This window comes from Gekko japonicus, unplaced genomic scaffold (assembly GCF_001447785.1).
Source record: "Gekko japonicus isolate JY-2015 unplaced genomic scaffold, Gekko_japonicus_V1.1 scaffold3644, whole genome shotgun sequence".
Classification (NCBI taxonomy): domain Eukaryota; kingdom Metazoa; phylum Chordata; class Lepidosauria; order Squamata; family Gekkonidae; genus Gekko; species Gekko japonicus.
This window is the reverse complement of record NW_015161519.1, coordinates 99,296-124,877: the sequence shown is the minus strand read 5'-3', so window position 1 is coordinate 124,877 and position 25,582 is coordinate 99,296. Positions and strand designations below refer to the sequence as shown.

Here is a 25,582-nt window from a genome sequence, read left to right as displayed (position 1 = left end):
GACCTGTGAGGAAAGATAAGCGAGTATATAGTTCTTTCATACCCTCTAGTCCTGGCTGGTGTGTTCCAACCAATGCTCCCTCTAAAGTGTGGAGTCTTGTGAGCAAAAATTCTACTTTGTGAGCTACTGTTATTAAAGTTGTGAGTGAGTGATTTGGCTGCTGCATTAATTAGTTTGCTCTGGAGCCCTTCTTCCTGAGCTGAGACAAAAATGCATGAGCCAGAGGCTAACAAAATGTTACTCACTATGGGGCTCACACTAACTCAGCTTAGAAGGGAACATTGATAAGCTTTCTTTTCTTGCTTCGTAAAGAAACAGCTCAACAGTTCCAGAAGGCCGCTTTCATTGTCTTTGTCCTCCTCCTGTTTGCAAATGATTTCTAGAATCCTGAAGGGGTTTCTTTGATATGCTGCTTCTTCTCGAACGTCATCAAGCCTGCTGAGCGCTTCATGTATCTCTCTTTTGTTTTTCCTCGCAGGAAATGAAGTTGGTGAGCTAGCAGAGTACAATCCCAATCTCCTTGATGACCCCCAGTGGCCGTGTGGGAAGCACAAACGGGTCCTCATCTTTGCCTCGTACATGGTAAGATGCTGAGAGTACTTGGGGTTCATTGGTTTCTTTTGCCATCAAGTTGCAACCAACTATGGCGACCCCATTGGGTTTTCAAGGCAAAAGACGTTCAGAGGTGATCTGTCGTTGCCTGCCTCTGTGTAGTGACTCTGGGTTTCGTCGGTGGTCTCCCATCACAGTACTAACCAGGATCGACCCTGCTTAGCTTCCAAGATCTGACGAGATCAGGCTAGCCTGTGACTTCCAGGTCAGAGCAGTGCACGACAGCATAGATGAGAAGCAGTTTGGTGTAGTGGTTAGGAGCACGGACTCTGATCTGGGAGAACTGTGTTTGATTTCCCATGCCTCCATATGGAGCCAGCTGGGTGACCTTGGGTCAGTCACAAGTTCTCTCAGAGCTGTTCTCTCAAGTGCAGTCCTTGAAAGAGCTCTCTCAGCCCCACCTACCTCACAAGGTGTCTGTTCTGGGGAGGAGAAGGGAAGGAGATTGTAAGCCGCACTGAGTGAAGAATGGGGTATAAATCAAATCCCTTCTTCTCTTTTAAATCAGTAGTTCTGTGAGTGCTGGCTTCGTAATTTTTTGATGTAGTGGTTAAGTGTGCGGACTCTAATCTGGGAGAACCGGGTTTGATTCCCCACTCCTCCACTTGCAGCTGCTGGATGACCTTGGGCAAGCCATAGTTCTGACAAGAGCTGTTCTTGAAAGGGCAGTTCTTGAAAGAGCTCTATGAGCCCCACCTACCTCACAGGGTGTCTGTTGGGAGGGGAAGGGAAAGGAGTTTGTAAGCCGAGTGAAGGGTGAGGTATAAATCCAATCTCTCCTCCTCCTCCTCCTCCTCAGATAGGACCAGGAATTAGATGTGAACCAGGAAGTCTCTGTTTTAACTCCCCCGTAGGACATAAATTCCCTTGGGTGAACCGCCTTGTCTCAGCCCTGCCCCAACCCCACATCTGAAATAGAGGAATATTAAAATTGCCCTCCCTTGCAAGGCAGTTGTACTGACAATTGCCGTGTGTGTGTTGCTTTGAATGCTCTGAAGTGGTACATTAACTGCCCTGTAGCATTTATAGCTGCCCGGAAATAACTGAAGAAATAAGCAAGGTAGGCAGGAGAATGGCAGCCACGTAACTGGCTACCACTGCCGTGTCTGGCTTCTGTGTTCTCCAAGGTGGTTGGCTGGACAGCTCTTTGTTCGGACATAGCAAGGAAGTTGTCACAGACTCAGGTTTCTTTCCCAGGGTCAAGTCCTGTGCTATAGCCCCTGTACAATGCTGGTTCCAAGCAAACAGCTGTTACTTCACCTTATCGCAGGGTTGAGGTTGTTAACCTCCCTCCGACGCGACACCTGGCAGTCACAAAATACCCTTGGGAACCTGATGGCATTTTCTTTGCGTGCATTGCCAAAAAGAGAAGCCGTACAAACTCTCTCGGTGCCGCGCTTCACTCGGGGTGCCAAGGATCACAGGATTAAGAGATTACCAGAGAGCTCTGAAAACCTTCTGTCCTCAAAAGAGATTTAAGACTTTTCTCATCTGGGATTCCTCAGACTGTGAGTCTGTACAAAGAGAGTCGGTGTTGAGTGACACACTTAGCCTAACATGACACCAGCCCAGTAATGTCATCTTGCTCTGAAGTTGCCCTTTCTGACAGCCAAGGCCACATTTTGGAACGCTGATGAGAGAACTGACCTCCACGGTTTTTTGGGCCCCCTTAGTGTGCATATAAACCTACGCTCGCACCATGGTTATAATCACCAAAACAGTGATACACAGATCCTGGCTCAGAGGCAGGCCCCGTGACCAACTAGCTGTATGTGTGGACTGGAACACTTGGAGGCCGACTGTAATGGGTGGCTTTGTTTGGGACTAGATTGGAGTCCTGGAGGGGACACGAGGGTGCACACATCTATTTTGCCCCTTGCGATGGATTGGCATCTCATGCATTTCAGAGGCTTTTGGTCCTTTTTTTCTGTTAAAGCTAGCGTTTTTAAAGCCTTCTTTAAAATTAAACTTTTCCTTTCAGACCACAGTCATAGAATACGTGAAACCCTCAGACCTTAAAAAGGACATGAATGAAACTTTTAAAGAGAAGTTTCCTCACATCAGGCTGACACTGAGCAAAATCAGAAGGTAAGGAAAGACTGAGGGTGGCGGGGAGAAAGAAGTGTGCAGGGGAAGCATTAGAGTGTTCCCTGGAAGCTGAGTTAGTGTGAGCTAGCTCACACTTTTTTTAGCCTCTAGCTGACAGATTTCTGTCTTAGCTCGGGAAGGCTGGCTCCAGGGCAAACTAATTGATGCAGCAGCCAAACTGCTTGCTCACAGCTTTTTAATGCCAGTAGCTCACAAAGTAGAGTTTTTGCTCACAAGACTCCACAGCTTTAGAGGGAGCATTGATCACTTTATTAGATCACTGTTCCAGCACTTTATGAGAACTGATAAATGAATTGTGTAGGTAGGATTGTTTTATGTTTGGTTTTAACTGTATTTAGATGTGGAATTTTATGTAAGCCGCCCTGCGTCTGCCTCAGCAGGGAGGGCGGGGTATAAAATGAATGAATGAATGAATGATTGTAAGCCCCTTTGGGACAATTCAGTTTCCCCTCCTGAGTTGTCCTAAATAGTCATTCTGTGATTAAATACACACAGCTTTGTGCATGGTTAGTAACCATTGGTTACCCAGTCCCAGTTATCCTAACTTTGTATGTGTAGGATTGCAGCCCATAGCCTATTATGAACTGGGCAGCATCCCACACATGAGTATTGAACAGGTGATAACTTTCAGCGGAAAATGCTGAAATGTGTTGAACTACTCTACTAGACGAAAGCAAGAAATTGCAAGTAGATAAATAGGTACCACTTCGGTGGGAAGGTAACAGCGTTCCGTGCGCCTTGGTGTTTAGTCATGCCGGCCACATGACCACGGAAATGTCTTCGGACAGCGCTGGCTCTTCGGCTTTGAAACGGAGATGAGCACCGCAACCCTATAGTCGGATTCGACTGGCTTTCGAGCAAGGGAACCTTTACCTTTACCTTACTCTACTAGAAACAATTTGTGATGGTATGGCAGTTTTACCAAGTGTTGGATACGGGTATGTAAACAAACCCTGGTTTACCCCTTATTTAGTACCACTTGTACTCTATTTTTTTTTAAAAAAACATTTTATTTAGGATATAATCAACCAAGTCAAACATTTGTTATAAATGTATACACTTTTACATCCTACCCTCCTCCCTTTCCCCCCCCCACATGGCTTCCCACAGTGCTCCAACCTCCTGCTCAATTCTTAAATTCCTGTCTTCCATCCATTTTCTCATAACATGTTCAATAGGTAACTAATCTCTACATTGTTATACCTTTATCCATCAATAATTGTTAAAGCAAAATAAATTGTCCCTTACATCCCAGTATTTTTCCAAATAGTCCTTTAAATCTTTCCAGTCCGCAAAAAAGTCTTCTGCTTCCATATTATTAAGTTTCCTTTCCCGGAACTATATCTTGCTTCCAGCATTGAGCATTGGTCATTCTGGCAATTGTAATCATATACCACATCAATGTTCTTTTTGCCACATTGACCTCTTCCATTTTTAGTCCCAAAAATAATATTTCCGGTTCTTTCTTAAATTTACATTTCACTATTTTTTCCATTTCTTCATGGATCTCAGCCCAAAACTTTTTAGCTTTTTCACATGTCCACCACATATGATAAAACGAGCCTTCTACCTTTTTGCACTTCCAACATTTGTTTGACATATTACTATTCATATTGGCAATCTTTTTTGGTGTCATATACCATCTATACATCATTTTATAACAATTTTTCTTTTAAATTATTACATGTTGATATCTTCAGTGCATTTTTCCATAAATATTCCCAAGATGACATCATTATTTCTTTATAGTACCACTTGTACTCTAGACACTATTTGGAGCATGAAAGGCTAATAGCTGCAAAATATCTAATTACGCCTCCCAAAGGTCAACAGAATATGGTTTAGGTCACAACGTCGCAGTCTGTATTTCCCCACCTGGCATTGTTGGCTGTCATTGTCCACAGAAAAAAAACACACACAGATATTTGTGACACCATAACACAAAGCAATTTAGATGTGGAGGGGGAGAAATGACAGCCACATTGTAACATCTAATTTGGCCCTAATTTATGTGGACCCACACACATGTGCTTGCAGTCTGAAATAGTACCATCTGTATACGGGCTTACCTTGCTAAGAAGTAGGCCTTGGTATTGGTCATATTTGTTGCATTCGGATGTACAAAGCCATCCATAAATGTACATGTTGATCTGGTCTGTTGGCTTTTTCAACTTGGGCCTTCAGCAGTAAATTCTCAGATTGTCTGGGACATGGATGTCCAATGGGATCAGAACTTTACTCCACAACTGGAGGGGAAAGTGGCTACAGAACTGACCTCTTTTCATCTTCTTGGATGGGTATACAAAACCCGTCCGAACTTCCCTGTGGAATCCTCCTTGGTCACCATTAATCTGACTGCATGTTCCTCCTCCCTGGGACCCATAAGATCAGTTGTTTTTGCAAAAGACAGAGACCATCCCTGTTGAGCTGTTGTGAGCTCTGAGCATCTTCTGGTTGCCATGGAAATCTGTGTGTTGTCCAACCTGACCCTGAATACTTCCTAAACGCCAGTATTCCTAGGCCAGGGAAAGAAATGGTTCGTGTCCTACATACCAGTAGTATAGATTCAGGTGGGTAGCCGTGTTGGTCTGAAGTGGCAGAACGAAGTTGGGGTCCAAAGTAGCCCCCCAACAAAGTTTTATTCAAGGCATAAAATTCCGTGTGCAAAGCACACTTCTTCAGATACATAAAATAATAAGATAAATAATTAAAAAAACCCAAATAAAACTTTGTTGGTCTTAAAGGTGCCACTGGACTCAAACTTTGTTCTGACAACCAGTAGCATGTCCATCCTCATTATATTGTGACCTTGATCATGTAGTATGAATGGGAATTTAAAGATTTTTTGTTCTTCTGATTATTCATATTTTTCTGGTTTTATAGATTTTTCTCCTAAGTAAGATTTTATTAGGATGTAATGAAAGGCCTGTTAAATAGTAGGCCTTCCTCTTGTAGGTTAGATCGATTTTCTAGCTGATGCTAGCAGATAAGAAAACAACATTCTTTTGGTATAGAAGACAGGCATAGAGTTCATGGTTTTTAGTTGTTTAGGGTAAAACTTTGCAGTGTCTGGGTCAAAAGGGATTTTAGCTTCGTATCAGAAAAAGACACCTTTGTTTTTCCTTGGCCAATACTTATTCAGGTTAGGTTAAGTAAACATTTTAAGATATTATTTAGGCACAGCTTTCTTTACATTTGACCAATAAGTGGACTATTACTCAAACGATGCATTGCTCTTTGTAACCAATTATGCTTCCTGATTGTGTTCAGCAAGCAGTCAATTTTTGATAGGCTGGTTTGGCCTGTTTTCAGGTGTCTTGATTGCAATTAAAACACTAAGGGTGTGTTCAGACGCAGCCTTTCTGCCGGCATAAACTGCACCGGTTGGAACCGGTGCAGTTTATGCCGGCAGAAACGCGATCAGACTCACCCTCCTTCTTCCGGATGCCTCCGTTGGACGCCCGCTCACACGCTGCGGGCGTCGGCGTTTTTGTTTTTTTTAAGCAGTTTGAGCATGCGCACAGGCAGCCATTCAGAGAATGGCGATTTTTGCGCATGCTCAAACTCCCCCCCCATTACATTTAAACTTTAAAGGTAAGGACTTACCTTTAAAGTTTAAATCCCAACCTGGCCTCCCTTAAGTCCCGAACTCCTCCGGGAAAGTGAGTTTTTTTAAAAAAAATTTAAACAGACGCTCAGGGCGAAGCTTCGCCCGAGCGCATATCGCTTAGGGTTAAAATAAAATGGCGGGGGAAAGCCGGAAGCCTCAGGCTTCCGACGGAAATGCCTAGGCACCGGTGGACAGCGATCAGACGCCGGGGTGCATCGTTTACCACCGTTACACTCTGTATACCACCACTTGGGACCTGGTAGCAGAGTGCAACGGTGTAAAGGGCTGTTAGGGAGAGGAGGCAGATGTGCCCCATCTGAACGCCGGTAAGTACATCGATTGGAACCGGCACCCTAACCGGTGTAAAGCCCCCGTCTGAACGCACCCCTAGACTTTCCTCCTCATTTTGACTTCAATTGTTTTTTTGATTGGGAATCTATTTGTATAACAATCAGCAAAATCCCTATCATACAGGAAAGCTGTGGAGGTACCCTTTTTAAAAGAAAAAATCCTCTTCCTCCTCACAAGGAGGATATATAATCTGTTTGCAAGCATTCTGATGAACTGCTAGCTGTGAAAGGCTTTTGGGTAACACTGAGGCTGCCCGACAGAGGAGAAATGAGAATCCTAAGTTTAAGTGCATGCTTCCTAAACCACGGAAGCTGGGTTTGAAATCGATGTCTTTTCTCTCCTCCTTCCCACGGGCAGTTTGAAGCGAGAGATGCGGAACCTGAGTATGGAATGCAACCTGGAGCCGGTAACTGTCTCCATGGCTTACGTTTACTTTGAGAAGCTTGTTCTCCAAGGCAAGCTCAATAAACAGAACCGAAAACTGTGCGCCGGTGCTTGCGTGCTCCTTGCAGCCAAGATTAGCAGCGATCTCAGGAAACATGAAGTCAAACACCTTATTGATGTAAGTATAGCCAGAGTAACTTCCCGATCTATCCAGAACTCTGAAGACCCTACAGACCTTTTCCCTAAATCTCTGTGTAAGATTTGCATACTAGTTCCGCTTGCTCGTGTGTTATTTGCTTGAAAACATCTAATGCATTTCCACATTGAGAGTACATACCAGATCCAAGTTTGGGGATGTTTTAGGGTTGCCACGTCCGGACTTACCTGCCGGCGGGGGACTTTGGCTTTGCTCCCGGCACACAAAGCGCGCTGCATGCACGTCACAGGGAAGTGACGTCATGACGCCGGGCACGCTGGGGGCAGGGCACAGCCATTTGAGGGGAAAACATAGAGTTTCCCCCTCAAATGGCTGTGGCCCCGCTCCCAGCGTGCCCGGCATCATGACGTCACTTCCCTGTGACGTGCACGTGGGGATAGGGTTTCCCCCGGGGCCCGATTCCGCGGGGGCGGAAATCAGGCCTCCAAAGCGGGGGGAAATCCGCCCCCCGGGGGGATTTGGCAGCCCTAGGATGTTTCGACAGAAGTGGTCTTCTTTCAGTTGTCACCATAAAAATGACCAAAAAAACCCCAGAGTGATACACAATCTAATATTTCTGATTGTGAATTGAAAGGTACCATTTTGACAGAGGGACCCTGTTAAAAATAAAAACATAAGAGAAGCCATGCTGGATCAGGCCAGTGGCCCATCCAGTCCAATCTCCTCCTCTCCCCCCCCCCCCCCCCCCCCCGCTGAAGCTAAGCAGATTTGAGACTGGTCAGTCCCTTGAAGGCAGACTTTTCAGAAATCCCATGCATGCTGTCCTGGGATCTGTGTTTAATGAATTAATTAAAGTTTAACGAATTAACTCATAAATTTGCCTACAACTCTAAACGTTGGCATGGCTTCTGGCAGCCCAGTGTTAATCTTTTTATTATTATTATTTCTTCTCTCTTTTAAAAATCTCTTACAGAAGTTAGAAGAGAGGTTTAGATTCAACAGACGAGATCTCATTGCATTTGAGTTCACAGTGCTCGTTGCTTTGGAACTAGCCCTCTATCTTCCCGAAAACCAAATGTTACCTCACTTCAGGCGTCTCGCGCAGCAATCCTAGCGGCCGCTACATCCAGCCAAGTGACTGCCGCTTCGCTGTGCTGACTTCTGGGTATTGACCACTGGTCTTTTCGGCACCACAATATCAAACTAAGTTGTGAATATAACTAGTGTGAAGACTGCAGCAGGACTTCGATGGAGCTACCAGGAATCAGGTGGACCATACGGCTTCTTCTGTGTGGGGAAAGTGGCCAAAAAAGAGCCTTTGGGCTTTGAACATTTAAAGCATAAAGAGTTCTCATCCGGTTGCTGCCGGAGCAGCTGGTCATACCACATAGACGTTTTCAGGTTTTTACTTAGTTCTTCCTTCCCTCCGAGCATTGATTGCTGTGTGGCTCCCTCGCCCCTTGAAAAACTTCGTCATTCGTTTCATCGTCAGACCTAAAGGACAACGATCACTTCCATTCCAAAACGTCGAATCTTTCAAAATAGTATTACTGAGAACTCTCGTACATTTTAAATGATACTGCTTTGGGGGGGTGGGGGAAAGACGTGCCTAGGACTGGGCCGGTACCAGTCTTTTGTGTGTGTGTGTGTGGTTTTTTAAAAACAAACATTACATTGCTTAGTTGAGAATTCTGAAATAGAGATTTATCCTTGTTTGCCTTGTTTTAACACACCCGATAAGGGGGAAACCGATTCCAGTGTGTCCACATGATCACTTCCAGACGGGATGTGTGTTCTAGAATGATGTCTGTTCTGCTAAGATCATGAATAAAAGGGTGGGGTGGGGTTGTTTTTGTTTTGTCGTTGATTGAAACGTCTCTCTCAAATGTGGCACTTGTTGAACAAGGCAGCTACAACAAAGCAATCCGCGTATTAAACTTGTCTTTGGGTGAGGAGCTGAACGGGCCTGATTTAAAGGGGCAAATCTTATTTTGTAGCAGACATCTCTTGTTGCTGATTCCTGTCGCCTGAAATGAAGAACTGATTTATTTATAACAATGTGATTTCACGTATTGTCTTTCCTGAGTGTGCTTGACACAAGTGTTGCCGCCAGTACAGCTGTCGTTATCTAAATTAAGCCAATGAAACTGAGCATGTCTGACTTAAAAAAAAAATGCTCTTTTAAAAAAAGAAATACTTGGACTTCCAAGCTTTTTTGCCACTGTGATGATACTCATGAACCTGACTGTCATTGTACTTCCAAATCACCTTATTCTAAGAGGTTAATATCTAGCACAGTGACATGTATACAGACGATATAGCTTCTGTCACCTTGAGCCAGGTATTTTGGCTTTAAGCATCTGCAAGTTAAGAGATGAACTTTCTTTTCCTGAATCTGTAGCAGAGGAGTGGGCTAGGGTGTTGGATTTCGTTTCTAAGCAATATTGTGATACAAGTCAATGTGTTTGTGTGTGTGTGTGTACGTATATATCGTTTGCCAGGGAACAAAATTACTACTTGGGTGTTATGATTGAGAACTTCAAACACTTTTTTTTTTTTTACTGTGACTTTGGCCAATTCTGTGTATCATATAAAATGAGGAAGTGGAAATCTGGAGTGTGACTTTGTAAGAACGGGTGTCGTATTTTTGAATGCTTCACCCCAGGTGTAGTAAACAGAAATTACATAAATACTCTTCTGCTAATTCTAGAACATTCAGGGAGTTCTTCGCATAGGGGGGACACCCAAAAAGATGACCCAGCTCCTGCAGTCTGTTCAGAATTCTGGCACCTTATCCTAAGTAATGTGTAGGTCGGCGCCTAGAAACCTAACCTCTTGTTAGAATTTCCCATCTAGGCCTTAAAGCCAATAGGCTGTTTGACCAGAAAAAGACAGCAGTATAACAAAAAAATGATTGCTGTCCAATATTCATTAAAAACAAACAACATTTAATTGCAGCAGCTATATAATTGCACACATCTAATGTTGTATTAAAAATCCAAGTCTGCTAACAGTCATTAAATGATAATCAGAAGAGCAAACAGGCTTCTTAGGCAGATGTGGATCCTGTCTTCTAGAATGCCATGTATTCCCGCCTGGATCTGGGAAAGGGGGTTGCTAGAAGATTTTGAAAGGAAGAAGGGAACATGCAAACAAACTTACTCCTGCGTTATCCCAGATGAGAATCTCAACAGTAGAAATGGATGGGCTTTTTGATTTCCATGTCTCTGGCCACCTAGACACAAATATAGAACTATCCGGATTATCTTTTTGAAATAAGGCCAGGTTGATTTCACTGGAATGACGAAAAATATTGTTAAAATGGCTCTCTGACCATGGCTTGAATATTAATACATGTCATTAAAGTAGCAGCAGACAAATAATAATTATAACACCTTCTAGGCCATTTTAATACAGGTATATATGCATCAACTGCTATTGCTATTCCTTACTTGGGAAACGGTGTGTTTCTGAGCAGATTTTGTGCAATGCGGAATGATGATCTGTTTTCTACCTAAGGCAAGTCTAGACATTATTTCATGGTGATTGAAATGCTTCATTCCCCCTATGGATTTATAAAATTTACAGAAAGTATGATTTTTGTCATCTGTCTGCCCTGATGGTTGTATTACAACACAGTTGCCAACTTAATCTCTTCTGGTTAATTATCACCTTATCTAAGTTGTTTAAAATGAGTGGGATTTTTTTTTCTTGTGTTTAAGGTTTGTTTGAGCTGATGGATGCTATAAGAACATTGAGCAAACTTCATTGAGCAAACTTCAGAGGACGGCGGAAGACAGGAAGGCCTAGCGTGATCTGGTCCATGGGGTCGCGAAGAGTCGGACTCGACTGTGTGACTGAACAACAACAACAACAACATAAGAACATATATGGGACTCTACCATTTTCCAAGGACATAAAGTTTCTAGGATTTGGGTGCTGGGATCAGATTAAAATTGGCCCAGGCTAGCCTGATCTCGTCAGATCTTGAAAGTTTAAGTAGGGTCAGCCCGGGCTAGTACTTGGGTGGGAGGCCACCAAAGAACTCCAAGGTTGCTATGCAAAGACAGGCAGTGGCAAATCAGACCACCTCTGGTTCGTCTCTTGCCTCGAAAACCCTATGGGGTCCCCATAAATCGGCTGACTTTACTTTCCACCACCAGATTAAAAGATCCACAGTAGGGGGCAAATTGGGAAAAAATTGGAATACTTTTAAAGCTTGTTTTTTTTTCCATTGCAGCATTCTCATCGTTGTTTCGAAATTTATAAGGGAAATTGTATTGACTGCATCTTTTCTAATGAATGAAATTAGTTTATTATTCTTCTGAGGCGGGGGGAAGAAATTTAGGCTGAAGCCCCCGAGTCAGAATTAGAAATCTTTTCCTTCATTTCTGTGTATTTCTAAATATGTCTGCCTCTGGACATAATACTATCTACAAGATTTCCTTACTGTGTTACGGTATGAAAAATGGGCTCCTTGTATTAAAATTTTAGCCCTCCAGAGAGATCCTGCGTAACATAACCCAAGAGACATGTTGGCTCGGGAGTCCTGAAGAAGAATTGAGCCTCAAAACATCATTTTCAGTTTTGAGAGCCAGTTTGGTGTAGTGGTTAAGTGTGCGGACTCTAATGTGGGAGAACCGGGTTTGATTCCCCACTCCTCCACTTGCACCTGCTGACGTGACCTTGGGTCAGTCACAAGCTCTGGCACAGCTGTCCTTGAAAAAGAGCCGTTTCTCTCAGAGCTCTCTCAGCCCCACCCACCTCACAGGATGCCTGTTGTGGGGAGGGGAAGGGAAAGGAGTTTGTAAGCCGCTCTGAGACTCCAAGTGAAGGGCAGGGTATAAATCCATCTCCTCCTCTTCTTCTTCTTTGCAACTTAACTTTATGTTGAATATCATCTTCCTGCAAGGAGCAGGAAACAGATTCGGCTGTTGAATACCATAGTGAATGTGAAAGGTGTGGGGTTTGTTTATATTCTCTTACCTTAACTTTTGTTTTTCTCAGTCGACTCTCATTGTGGTTCCTTGTTCGTACAACAGCTGCCACTGTGTGGTTAAACTTTATTATTACAACCAAAATTAGACCTGCTTTAATCTCCCGGATTATTTCCTTTAGAGACCAACATCTGTCTCTAACAGTGAGTTGGGCGGTGGCCAAGTCATGTGATCTTATGTAAATAATGGTGCTTGTTTACTTTCAGCCCCCTGGGCCCCCCCCCCAAAAAAAACCCACTCCAGGTAGGACTCTGTACATTTTTTTTAATGTAAATAGTTTTATTTCTGTGTTGTCGTAAATTTACGTCCCTGCTTTGTAAATTGTCCTATTCTGTTCTTCCAGTGAAATGAATGAACTTGTTAATAAGGTGCTGTGTAATTCAGTGTTTTGATACGTATTTTATAACCAAACACAACTGAAGGTACTTTAGGTATGTGTCATAAATATTCATTTAAAAAACACTTCAGTCTTTCTGTCTTTTTCTCCTCCCCCCCCCCCTTTCAGTCAGATAGGCACTTGGATTTTGAATTCTGGTACCCTTTAACAAATGCCTGGCATGGGCAGAGCGAATGGAGGACCAGAATTGTACCAGGGTCAGGACAACAGATGCACTTGGCGAGTGCCAGTAACAAATAGACTTTTCCCGATAAACACTTTCCCATTCAAAACACGCTAGTGAAAAAGCAATCAAGAGGCTTACGAGACTATCAGGTCTACATTCATTGCTCCCCACCTTAATGTGTGTGTACGGTGAGTAGCAATTTTGAACAGCAGCTTTGAATTTTATTTACCTTGTAGTCATTTTTCTCAATGGACACTCAACCGTATACGAAAGTCTCGCAGCACCTTAGTGCAGGCCCATAGCTAATGTGGGGCCCACGAGGCCCGCCCCCCTAGCATTTCTTCCGGGCCCCCTCCTTTCCGGGCTGGCCCCAAAATGAATTCATGTTATTAGCTTTGATTTAATTAGCTGTACCCCCCGAGGCCCCCTCACCCCAAAATCCCTAGCTACAGGGCTGCCTTAGTGTAAGCTTATGTGGTCTCTTGCCCTCTCGGTCAGATGCATGCAGTAGGGACCACGTTTATGCTAAAAATAAAACTTGTTAGTTGTTTAATTGCCCCACCCTGATATTCCCCGCAACAGACTAACGTAGCTGCTATACTTATTTATTCGATTTATACCCTGCCCTCCCCGCCAAGGCGTTATCTCCATCATCTTGTAAAAAATAATCATTTTAAGTTTAGATGCTACCAGCGCTAGCAAACTGTGGTTAGAGTAATATTTACAGGTAACACTCTAGTCTTAAAACACCTGAGCCCAGCCAGGCGTGCGCTTTGTGATATTGTACTGGTAACAGACTACATGGGAACGCTGCTTTAGCTGTACCAGTCAAGACACTGTTTTACTGATAACAATGAAACATCGAATGGAGCAACAATATTCTTGCATGTTTTGCATTGTTAAACTTGCAAAAAGGTTTAACCCCAGTAGCAAAAGACTTACATTTAATTGGGGGATATAGCTACAGCATTTTGCAGCGTCTTCCAGTTGATCAAATCTATGCTTCTTCTGAGCTTGTTTCAAACAAATGGCTTGTTTATCTTCCTCATAAAGGAAGCTATCTTAGTCATCCTTCTCTTCAGCTTCGGACCTGCTGGCAAGCTGACCCTTTTCATCCTCCGTATAAACGGGGAGGAAATCCACAAATAGCCCCTTATGAATGTTCCAATTATAACTACAAGCAGGTGTTCCGTTCCAGTGCCTGGCTTTTTTATACCTATTGAGTAAAGACATATTTAGATATCAGAGTGGTGGCAGTATTTAATTATTTATAGTCCTCACTGAGACTCAATGCAGTATTGTTTAATACTGAAATAAGGTGAAGACGAGTTGGTTTTTATACCCCACTTTTCTCTACCACGGTGGCTCAGAGGTTAAGATGCTAAGCTGCAGACCAGAAGGTTAGTAGCTCGGCAGTTTGAGACCTGAGTGCCGCATGATCACGTGAGCTCCCGTCTCTGCCAAATCCTGCCAACCCAGGAGTTCAAACGCAAGAAATTGCAAGTAGATAGGTGCTGCTTCAGTGGGAAGGTAACAGCGTTCGATGCACCTCAGGGTTTAGTCACGCTGGCCACATGACCACAGAAACGTCTACAGACAGTGCTGGCTCTTTGGCTTGGAAACAGATGAGCACCGCCCCCTGGAGTCGGATTCAACTGGCTTTCGAACAAGGAAAATGTTTACCATTTTTTGCAACTCCTAGGGAGAGCCAGTTTGGTGTGGTGGTTAAGTGCGCGGACTCTAATCTGGGAGAACCAGGTTTGATTCCCCACTCCTCCACTTGCACCTGGCTGGATGACCTTGGGCAAGCCGTAGTTCTGACAAGAGCTGTCCTTGAAAAAGAGCAGTTTCTGTCAAGAGCACTCTCAGCCCCACCTACCTCACAGGGTGTCTGTTGTGGGGAGGGGGAGGGAAAGGAGTTTGTAAGCCGCTCTGAGACACCTTTGGGTAGTGAAGGGCGGGGTAAATCCAATCTCTTCTCTCCTTATCTTTTCAGGGTCTTTCCTGCCACCAGTAGGAGGCACCAAAACCCCAATTGATCCTATTAAACCATACATTAATTGAAATAAAGAGCTACAATAAAATAAGGGTAGTGAAAAAATTTAACCTGACAGGTATACCGATTTGCTGCAGTGGTCAGTGTTTTAGAATAGAATAAGTATGTCAACCTCACCATTGACCTACCCAGTTGTCGTGTATTGCAACACCAGTATAAGAAAGAAAATTGATTATATAACTTATGAGTGTATATGACAGATAGGCAAGGAAAAATAAAACACTTGGCATTCAAAATGAAGGAAAAAAACATTGTGTCATTGTTCTATTATCAAACGATATTCAAATTTAAAGAACCACGAGCCAAAGGAGGCGGCCAGCTAAGAGAGAAAACTACTTTTGAACAATTAATCACTGGTGATTCAAAGCACCTATTAGGGGGGGAAATCTATAAAATGTTATTGCGATATGATACAGAAACAGCAAGTAAAAACTGTATGATAAAATGGATGCAAAACTAAAAAAAAAACAAGTTTTGGTTTAAGTTCTGGAGATCTGAGTTCCAAATCCTCACCCTAAGAACTTAAGAAGAGCCCTACTGGATCAGACCAGCTGTCCATCTAGTCCAGCATCCTGTTGCACACAGTAGCCAACCAGCTGCCCTGGAGGCCCAAATAACAGGGCACAGAAGCCAAGGCCCTCCCACTACTGCCTCCCAGCACTGGTTATTCTGAGTGCCTCTGCATATAGTCTCTCTCTTCAGTCACAAGTAATAGGTATTGATGGCTCCATGACTCTAAGCCCGCTTTGTAAGTCATCTATACTGGAGGCCATTACTACCTTCAGTGAATTCCACCATTTAATTACTCATTCAGTAAAGTTAGGGTTACCATGTTTTGAGCAAAAAAAAGAGGACACGTTTTCCCAACTGACTACTTCAAAAAAAGTGATCACTATGACAAATCTCATTTCAAATACCTTGACTTTTTTCCCCTGAAGAAGAGAACAGGCACATCTAGAGATGGTAGCAGGCAAGAAACGGCATCTGGGCTGCTGGTTGACATGGACAGAGAGGTAGTTGAGAAGCACCTGGCTGCATTGAATGATTACAAATCCCCCAGGCCGGATGGTATCCACCTAAGTGTGCTCAAAAAACTTTCTAGAGAGCTTGCAGAGCCTTTCTCCATCATCTTGGAGGACAGGAGATGTGCCACAAGAATGGAGGAGGGCAGATGTTAACCCAGTTTTCAAAAAAGGGAAGAAGGATGACCCAGGAAACGACAGGCCAGTCAGTCTGACCTCTGTCCCAGGGAAGATACTGGAGCAGATTTTAAAGGGATTGATCTGCAAACATCTAAAGGACAACTTGGTGATCCAGGGAAGTCAGCACAGATTTGTCCCCAACAGGTCCTGCGAGACCAACCTCTTTTCCTTTGATCGAATCACAAGCTTACTGGATTGAGGGAATACTATAGAGGTTGTTTACCTGGATTTCAGTAAAGCTTTTGACAGGGTTCCCCATGATGTTCTAATGAGTAAACCAGGGGCCTGTGGACTGGACTCTAGGATAGTTAGGTGAATAGGGAACTGGCTGGAGAACCACACTCAAAGAGTAGTTGTCACTGGCATTTCATCTGAATGGAGGGAGGTGTCCAGGGGGGTGCCACAGGGCTTGATTCTGGGCCCAATAGTTTTCAATACTTTTATAAATGATCTGGTTCAGGGTGTAGAGGGGCTACTCATCAAATTTGCAGATGACACCAAATTGGGAGGAGCAGCAAACACACCAGACGAGAGAGAATTCAACAAGATCCAAACACACTGGAAAAGTGCGCAAATGGGAACAAGATGCAATTTAACAAGGATAAGTGCTGAGTTCTACATCTGTGTAAAAAACATGAGGAACACAATACAGGAAGGGGGGGTACACTTCTGGGCAGCGCTGTGTATGAACAAGATCTTGAGATACAGAGGGACCATAAGATAAATATGATTGCAGCGACAAAAAAGGCTAATGCGATCTTGGGGTGTATCAACAGAGGCATAACATCCAAATCACAAGATGTCATAGTCCCGCTGTACAATGCATTGGTCAGGCCGCACCTGGAGTATTGTGTGCAGTTCTGGAGGCCTCACTTCAAAAAGGATGTGGACAGAAGGGAGCAGGTGCAGAGGAGGGTGACGAGTATACTCGGGGGCCTGGAGACCAAGCCCTGTGAGAAACAGCTGAGGGACGTGGGAATGTTTAGCCTGGAGAAGAGGAGGCTGAGGGGGACATGATTGCTCTCTTGAAGTATCTGAAGGGCTGTCACTGAGAGGAAGGCAGGCAGCTGTTTCTGTTGGCAGCAGAGGAGAGGACTCACAATCATGGGTTTAAATTAAGGGTGGGCAGGTACCAGCTGGATATTAGGAGAAACTTTTTTACAGTCAGAGTTGTGCAACGGTGGAATCAGCTGCCTAGGGAGGTGGGGAGCTCCCCCTCACTGGCAGTCTAAGCAGCAGCTGGACAAACCCTGGTCAGGGATGCTCTAGGCTGATCCTGCATTGAGGGGGGGCATGGACTAGATGGCCTGTATGGCCCCTTCCAACTCTGTGATTCTATGACTATGTAAGCTTTGATCATCACTACTAACCAGAAATATTCATAACCTTCCCACCCCGAAAGAGGACATTTTTATTCGTTTTTTAGAGTCCAAAAGAGGGCAAACACACACACAAACAAAAAGAGGGCACGTTCTCCAAAGAGAGGACATCTGGTAACCCTTGAAAGAGGACATTTTCATTTGTTTTTAGAGCCCAAAAGAGGGCAAACACACACACACAAAAGAGGGCATGTTCTCCAAAGAGAGGACATCTGGTAACCCTAATAAGATTTCCGTCCTGTGACCAGTGTTCCCTCTAAGCTGAGTTAGTGTGAGCTAGCTCGCAGTTTTTTAGCCTCCGGCTCACACATTTTTGTCTTAGCTCAGGAAGTAGGGTTCCAGAGCATACTAATTTATGCAGCAGCCAAATGTCTCACTCACAACTTTAATGCCAGTCGCTCACGAAGTAGAATTTCTGCTCCCAAGACTCCACAGCTTAGAGGGAGCATTGCCCGTGACCTTGCGTTAGTCCCCCTTTTCTTTAACCACCACCTCCGCTTGCACTTCCATGGCCAGCTGATGAAGGATGCCAACTGAAGATTTGGGAGGGTGGAGAGTAGGGATGGAGGGGTTTGGAAAGGAGTGGGACCCCCCCCACACACACACACACACACGGGATCTAATGGAGTCCACCCTGCCAAGTAGCCCTTTTCTGTCGCCTGGGGGAAATAATGCTGGGAGACCTGCAGGCCCCACAGGGAGGTTGGCAAGCCTACACGAGTCGTCCCTTGAAGCGCAGCGACCCTTCCCTTCCCTGCTCTGCCGCTCCCTCGCGCAAATCCCCCCTCCCAGGCCCAGCACCAAAGACCCGGTCAGCGGCTTCAGAGGCGCCCCGTCCCGCACGGTCTATCAGGGGACGGGCAGGCCGCCTCCTTCGTGGGTCTGCAGCCGTGAAAGGGTTAAAACAGCCGAGCTGCTCGCTAGAGAGGCCGAGCATGGGGGGGGGGGAGCGGAGAGGGCTTCAGGCACACAGAAGCAGAAAAAGCCTTGCAGCCGGAGCCTGGGAAGGTTTACTCTCAAGTAAGTCCATTCGGTCCCGGAAGACAGAAATTCGGCTCTCGAGTGTTCTGCGGTAGGAAGGCGTCTCAATCCTTCCCAAACGGGGTTCCCTTCTGCGGGTGTTTCCCTTTGTTAGCCCCGGTCCTGGGGCGGCTGCCTGGCGGGTCCGCGGGGCTTGCAAGGCGGCTCTTTCCCGGGCGGCCTCGGGGGTCTCCTGATCCGCCAGGCGGCTGGTAGAGAGAGATGGTGGGGGTGCCCCGGCCAGCCGCATCCCTGCATCCTGCCCTGCATGACCGGGTGGATATGAGATTTTATCCGGGGCTGATCGTTAATCATTTTTATTTTTAACCTTTCTTTTATTGTATCTTTTGTCCTGTTTTATCGGGTGCATTTGATTATGTTGGAAGTCACCTCGAGTCCCATTCCGGGGAGAGGGCGCAGGAGATACATCTGATTAAATAAATAGCCACCAGGCTAATAAATTCTGAGCCACGGAGGGCGGCCCAGGAAGAAATCCCAGGGGTGATCACATGGGAGGAATCGTTCGTGCTGATTGGCTGCCCCAAATATACACATTTGGACCAGTGCTCCCCCCATCTGCAGTTGGGGGGAGGTAAGAACATAAGAGATGCCAATGTTGGATCAAGCCAAAGGTCCATCCAGTCCAACACTGTATCCCACAGTGGCCAGAAATACCAGTGCCATCAGGAGGTCCAGCAGTGGGGCGTTCATGTACGTTAATTATAGAACAGAGTTTGAGTCCAGTGGCACCGTTAAGACAAAGTTTTGTTCCAAGGCGTAAGCTTTTGTGTGCAAACACACTTCTTCAGAATAGTCCAGGGTTTTGCATTTTGTAAGGAAGGAAATATCAGTCTGTACCTGTGCAAGCTTCTTCATAAGACTGATGGAGTTCCATTTCATGCGGATTAATGTGGTGCCTTCCATAAAATTAGATTCCGGTGGGTAGCTTGCATATGAAAGCTTATACCGTAAATGAAACTTTTTCAGTCTTAATGGTGCCACTGGACTCAAACTTGGTTCTGCTGCTTCGGACCAGCACGGCTACCTGCCTGAATCTACATTAAATATAGTCTGCCGTTTAATGGGACTCAATGTAGTCAATAGGATGATCCAGTCAATACACTATGAAATGAACTTTGGGTTGCAGAACCAACCAGAAATCGGAAAGACAGTATTGAAGGAAAGCATAAATGTTAAAATGATCCAATAAATGATGCAAAATAACATAGCATAACTTAGAATAAACTATACACAGGAATATAAACTCCAGTCCCCAATAATTCATCCAAGTAACTTTGGGAAGCCTTTTGTACAGTCCTACCCTACTGCATGCACAGAGAAAGCCGCCTTGAATAATTAAGTCTTGCCTAGTTTTCGGAAAGCCAAAAGAGTGGGTGCCTTCCTAACCTCCTCAGGCACACCAGCTTGGTACAGTGGTTAAGGAGCGGTGGCCACTAGAGAACTGCTGTTGATTCCCCACTTCTCCTCCACAAAAGCCTGCTGGGTGACCTTGGGCCAGTCACAGTTCTCTCAGAACTCTCTCAGCCCCACCCACTTCACAGGGTGTCTGTTGCGGGGAGAGGAAGGGAAGGTGATTGTAAGCCACTCTGAGATGCCTTTGGGCAGTGAGAGAGCAAGTATAAAATTCCAACTCTTCTTCTTCTTGACATTTCCACTGTAGAACAAGGGCCAGTTTGTTGTAGTGGTTAAGTGCGCGGACTCTAATCTGGGAGAACCGGGTTTGAATCCCCACTCCTCCACTTGCACCTGGTGGATGACCTTGGACAAGCCATAGTTCTGGCACAGCTGTTCTTGAAAAAGAGCAGTTTCTGTCAAAAGCTCTCTCAGCCCCACCTACCTCACAGGGTGTCTGTTGTGGGGAGGGAAAGGGAAAGGAGTTTGTAAGCCACTCTGAGACACCTTTGGGTGGTGAAGGGCGGGGTATAAATCCAATCTCTTCTTCTTCCCTCATTTTCTTCATTTGTGGGGACCATAACAGAAAGGGCTCATGTCCAGGCCAGCCAGTGGAGGGACTGCAGAACCGCAGTAATATGCCTGCTCCCTCTAGCTCCTGGTAAGAGCCAAGACAGTGGTGTTCTGCACCAGCTGGAGCTTCTGAATCGGTTTTGTGGGAAGACCAACGTACAGTGCATTGAACTAGTCTACTCTCGCTGTCACCGCGTGGCATGGTTCCTGGGGGCCAGATGAGATGTATCAAGGAAAAGGGCTATTTTTCAGGCTAGGCTGAGTTGGGAGAAAGACTTTTTTGCAACCACATTAACTTGCTTCTCCAGCAATAATGTTGGGTCCAGTATAACATCAAGGCTATTTATTTATTAGACTTCTAACCCACCCTCCCCTGTACAACAAGGCTCAGGGCGGGTTACCAATTTAAAAACAATAATATAACCATTAAGAACAAGTCCATACAATAACAATCACAATCAAAATCAAGATTAACATCAAACGGTGACTTAGGCAGTAATAAAAAAATTTTTCTGAGTGAGGTGTGTCACCTGTGTGCTTGTGGACACTGGTACAACAATATAACAGGTAGAGGGGCGGAGGGGCTGGGGGAGGCCAAATTATGTAGAAACTGTCACTGCCTCGGCCATATGCCTGGTGGTGGAACATTTTTGTTTTACAGGTCCTGCAGGACTGAGTCGGATTCCACAGAGCCCAGATCTCATCTGGAAGAGTGTTCCACCAGGCTGGGGCCACAGCCAAAAAGATTCTGGCATAGGTTGCAAGACGAATACTTTTGGGGCTGGGGACCACCGGAATATTGTTATTCATAGAGTGCAGTGCTCTCGGGGGGGGGGGGTGTTCCAGGAGGGACAGTCCCAAAGATATGTTGGTCCCAGACTGTGTACAGCTTTGAAGGGCAGAACCAAGACCTTGAATCTGGTCTGGTATTCAACTTGGAACCAGTGCAGCTGGTGGAGCGCCGGTTGTATATGGTCTCTAGATGGGAGTGCTAGTGAGCACACGTGCCGCTGCATTTTGGACCAGTTGGAGCTTCCAGGTCAGTCTCAAGGGTAGCCCTGCATAGAGCGAGTTACAGTAGTCCAGTCTGGAGGTGACCGTTGCATGGATCACTGTGGCTAAGTCAGGATGCGACTGGAAGGGAGCCAATTGCCGAACGTGACACAGATGGGAAAATGCCAGTTTGGCAACATTTGTGACCTGAGCCTCCATAGAAAGAGAGGCAGCAGCACTGACCTGCCTCGATCCAGTTGTCTAGAGAGGTCATCTGTGTCAGACTCTTGAACAAACTCACTCTCAACAACACTCTCTTGTAGTGATTTGTTTATTGAGACATGAAGATGTGTCAAGCTGAGCTGGTCTGTGTCGGAACTAATGGGTTTGGTGCCAGTCCTGGTATTATACTTAATTGAGACAGCCCCTCGCCCAGTGACCCATCCAATCAAGCCATCTATGCAGCCTGTCTAAACCAAGCATGCGCGCTCCTTACCCCCACCACCACCACCACCACCTACAAACCTACAGTTTCATTATCGATGACAGGCCGGCTAGCAGAGACAGGCATCCAAGGTCATTCGCATTCTTCCCATCGGGAGGCCTCTTGAGAAAGTAGTTACAAAGCAGCTAAGCAAAGCAGTTGTTACACACTCACATGCACTCACCATCTGTCCCCCCCAGTGGCCCCAATACAGGATGGTTACAGGTAAGGAAGAGAAAACAACAGCAATATATGGGAAATGAGGACCCGAGTTTGACAATCTGTGAGGGCGACCAGTGCCGTCTCTGTCCCATAGCCAGGGCGAAAGCTGGATTGGAAGGGATCAATGACTGAGGCATCATCCAAGAATGTCTGGAGCTGTTCAGCTGCTGCTTTCTCGATTAATTTGCCCAGAAACGGAAGGTGTGAGACTGGGCAGTAGTTGGATGGATCAGTAGGATCCAGCAATGGCTTTTTAAAGAGCGGCCTTGCCACTGCTTCCTTTAAAGCCCCTGGGAAAGTTCCTGAACTCAGGGATAGATTTATAATATTCACCAGGGAGACCCATATTTCATCACCACTTGCCTTTTGCCATCCATGATGGACACGGGTCTAGGAGGCAAGCGGTGGGCTTAACAGCACCCAGGATTCTGTCAACCTTGTCCCAAGAGAGTCCGCTGAATTGATTCATTTTGAAATCCAAAGGCGACCAAGGGGTCTCCAGTTGCCGTCCTGTATCAACATTGGCTGGCAGATCCTGGCGAAACAACGAGATTTTGTCCGTGAAACAGTTCACAAAAGCCTCACAGCTACTTTCCGAATTTTTTTTATTCCCTCTGACAGGGGTGTTAGTGATCTAAATAATCGAGCTGGCTATAGCTAGCCATTGTCGGTGGGACTGTCCCCTCTTACGGGGGTTTTGGTGGCAAATCCGCATCTGTATCTGCAAGATAATGAAGGAAAACCATCCCTTCCAGAGCTGACTTTCTATTACTGGGCTCATGGATTGGTTGTAAAGTTCTGTGTCATCACAAATTATTGATACTTAAGCTTTGTGCAGCAGTGAAAGCTGCAATTGCCTGCAGATGGAAAAATGCAACACCACCAACTATTCCGGAATGGCTAGAAAAAGTCAAAGAGTCTTGCATCCTAGACAAAATTTCTGAGAATTATTCAAAGCCAGATGATGGTTCCTACATCACCACTTTTGTCTCAACCTGGTTTCCGGTAATTACCTATCTTCCACATACCGTCCTTTTCTCATATCTTCTTTCTCTAGTAGATCCTCTACTATAGATGGACTCGATACATGTGGTTTGTTCTTCTAGAAGAAGATTGGATTTATACCCCGCCCTTCATTACCCAAGGGAGTCTCAGAGCGGCTTACAAACTCCTTTCCCTTTCCTTCCCCACAACAGGCACCCTGTGAGGTAGGTGGGGCTGAGAGAGCTCTGACAGAAACTGTTCTTTTTCCAAGGACAGCTCTGCCAGAACTACGGCTTGCCCAAGGTCATCCAGCCAGGTGCAAGTGGAGGAGTGGGGAATCAAACCCGGTTCTCCCAGATTACAGTCCATGCACTTAACCACTACACCAAACTGGCTTTTTGTGCTTTCTATGTGGCTTTTTACTGTCAGATTATATCCACTGTTGTAAATACTTTTACTCCTTAGCTATGGACTAGCGATATTGCATGCATTTTAAGGTATTAGCTACATGTAGACTTGTTGACTCCAGTATTAGTTTAGCAATGTTTTCTATGTTAAGGGTTTTTTTATACAATCTATCTTATGTTATCCTTGTAATAGTATTCTTAACTGTTTAATAAAATTTTAAAAATTAAAAAAAAATGATTGAGCTGGGTGAGAGCTAGCAGAAGCACTGGGTACCGCATAAAATTCCTTCTTTGTGGCTTTCACCACCAGTTCATAAGATTTCATAAATGTCCTAAAAGATGATCCCGCAGCTCCGTCGCCAAACTCGTTCTAGCCATCTAAGTTCCCATTTCATAACATCCGCAACAAATTTTTAAAATGGCAAAAGATTCTTCTTGAAAGGAATCTCCTCCTTTCATCTCTCTCTTTTTTTAATTCTTCAGTGTATTCCCATATTTTCTTCGATATTTCTACCTCTAGATCATTCACTAGGCTGGGAAGGAAACCCAAATCTGGGTCTCACCCCTGTGGTTAAAGCGGCTCTGGTGATGGAGTCAGGGATGAGGAGTCTGGGAGTGGGTCAGGATCCATCTCTTCAGCCCATTCCGTTCCTTCTCTTACCCCTCTCCCTTGCTTTTGTTGCAGATGTGGGGAGGATCCGTGATGGCAGAAGCAAAGTTCTCTAAGGCAGAAGGAGCCCAAGATGCCCTGTCAAGTGGTAAGGGTGCCTCCTGCCCAGATGGGATCGGGACACGTAGTGAAGTTGTTGGGCAGAAGGTTCAGGACAGGAGAAAAGGGAAGCACTTCTGCAGACCACGTAGAATGGGGTTCTGGGAAATAGTGCCCTAGGATGTCATGATGGCCACTCCACTTTAAGGAGGAGTATACTGATTCATGGAGAGTAATTCCATTCCTTATATTAACTGAAATATGCATATTTCACCTTCCTTCCATTAGAAGGACTCAAGGTGGCTCAAAAAAGAAAAGGAAAGCAAATTTGGGTGCATCTGTTAGCCATTGTGAATAAATTGTTCTCTTGACATCGATGGCCAGACTAGCCCAATGTATACAGATCTCAGAAGCTAAGAATGGTCATCCCTGGTTAGTTTTTGGACTGGAAGACCACCAAAGAAATTCAGGTTGCTGTGCAGAGGCAGGCAATGGCATACCACCTCTGAATGTCTCTTGCCTTGAATATCTGGAGTCATCATAAGTCAGCTGTGACTTGATAGCACTTTATACACACACACACCATGTTCTGGGGCAGCATATCTCAGAAAACCTGTTGCCAGAGGCTAGTCATTTGGTTTCTGGGACTCTGCTGAAAGACTGGGCATCTGGGGGGCCACAGCCAGGCCACGTCCTGCCACCCCCCTGAGGTCTGAGGACATAGCACAGGGTGGACATGGTGTCATTTTCATGTCTTGTTCAGATAAATACCTGGATGTGAAGTCAGAGCATCAGCAGACTCTCTGGAAAGACATTGGTAGTACTTAGGGATGTGCATTCGGCTTTCCCAAACTGGAGAAATACCAAATAAATACTTTATCTTCCGAATACAGTTTTCCAAACTTGTTCGGCTTTTTTCGGCTTTCGGGTTGCCGAAAACCGGCTTCCCTCAGGCTGCGCTTCCCTAGTCAATTTCACTCCCGAGTCCGCCAGTCAGCTGTGGGAGTGAAACTGACCAGGGAAAGCTTCCTCTCTACCTTCCCTCCTGTAGCTGCCCCAGGGCTGCTGGAGAAGCATAGGCAGAGAGCCCAGCCATGCTTGAATGCCTTTCTTTCCCTCTCCCAGTTTGGGGAGGGAAAGAAAGGCATCTAAACATGCCTGGGTTCCCTTCCTGTGCTCCTCCAGGGTCCCTTTGGCTGCAGGGCAACTGGAGAGGGGTAGGCAAGGAGCCCAGGCATCCTTCCATGCCTGCCCTGTGCTTTCCCATGCCTCTTCCCCCCCCTGAAGATCCAGCAGGGAACCCAGGCAGCTGCGGGTTGGCTGGGAAAGCAAAAGCAGGCATGTACACATGCCCCCT

General features: G+C 45.4%; 2 protein-coding genes across 2 annotated transcripts in view; both read left to right on the top strand.

Annotated features, from left to right (window-relative positions):
- The window catches only part of CABLES2 (Cdk5 and Abl enzyme substrate 2), a gene marked incomplete at its 5' end in the record, with an annotated part of 17,211 nt that extends 8,468 nt beyond the window's left edge, over positions 1-8,743 (top strand). Inside the window, 4 exons of the mRNA XM_015429254.1 lie at positions 479-582; positions 2,594-2,700; positions 7,040-7,244; positions 8,197-8,743. Coding sequence (XP_015284740.1) covers positions 479-582; positions 2,594-2,700; positions 7,040-7,244; positions 8,197-8,337 — 557 coding nt within the window. The remainder of the gene's footprint in view (positions 1-478; positions 583-2,593; positions 2,701-7,039; positions 7,245-8,196) is intronic.
- A 9,634-nt stretch (positions 8,744-18,377) lies between these two features.
- The window catches only part of LOC107125793 (oocyte zinc finger protein XlCOF6-like), a gene marked incomplete at its 3' end in the record, with an annotated part of 10,211 nt that continues 3,006 nt past the window's right edge, over positions 18,378-25,582 (top strand). The window contains exons 1-2 of the mRNA XM_015429255.1: positions 18,378-18,440; positions 24,202-24,274. Coding sequence (XP_015284741.1) covers positions 24,202-24,274 — 73 coding nt within the window. The remainder of the gene's footprint in view (positions 18,441-24,201; positions 24,275-25,582) is intronic.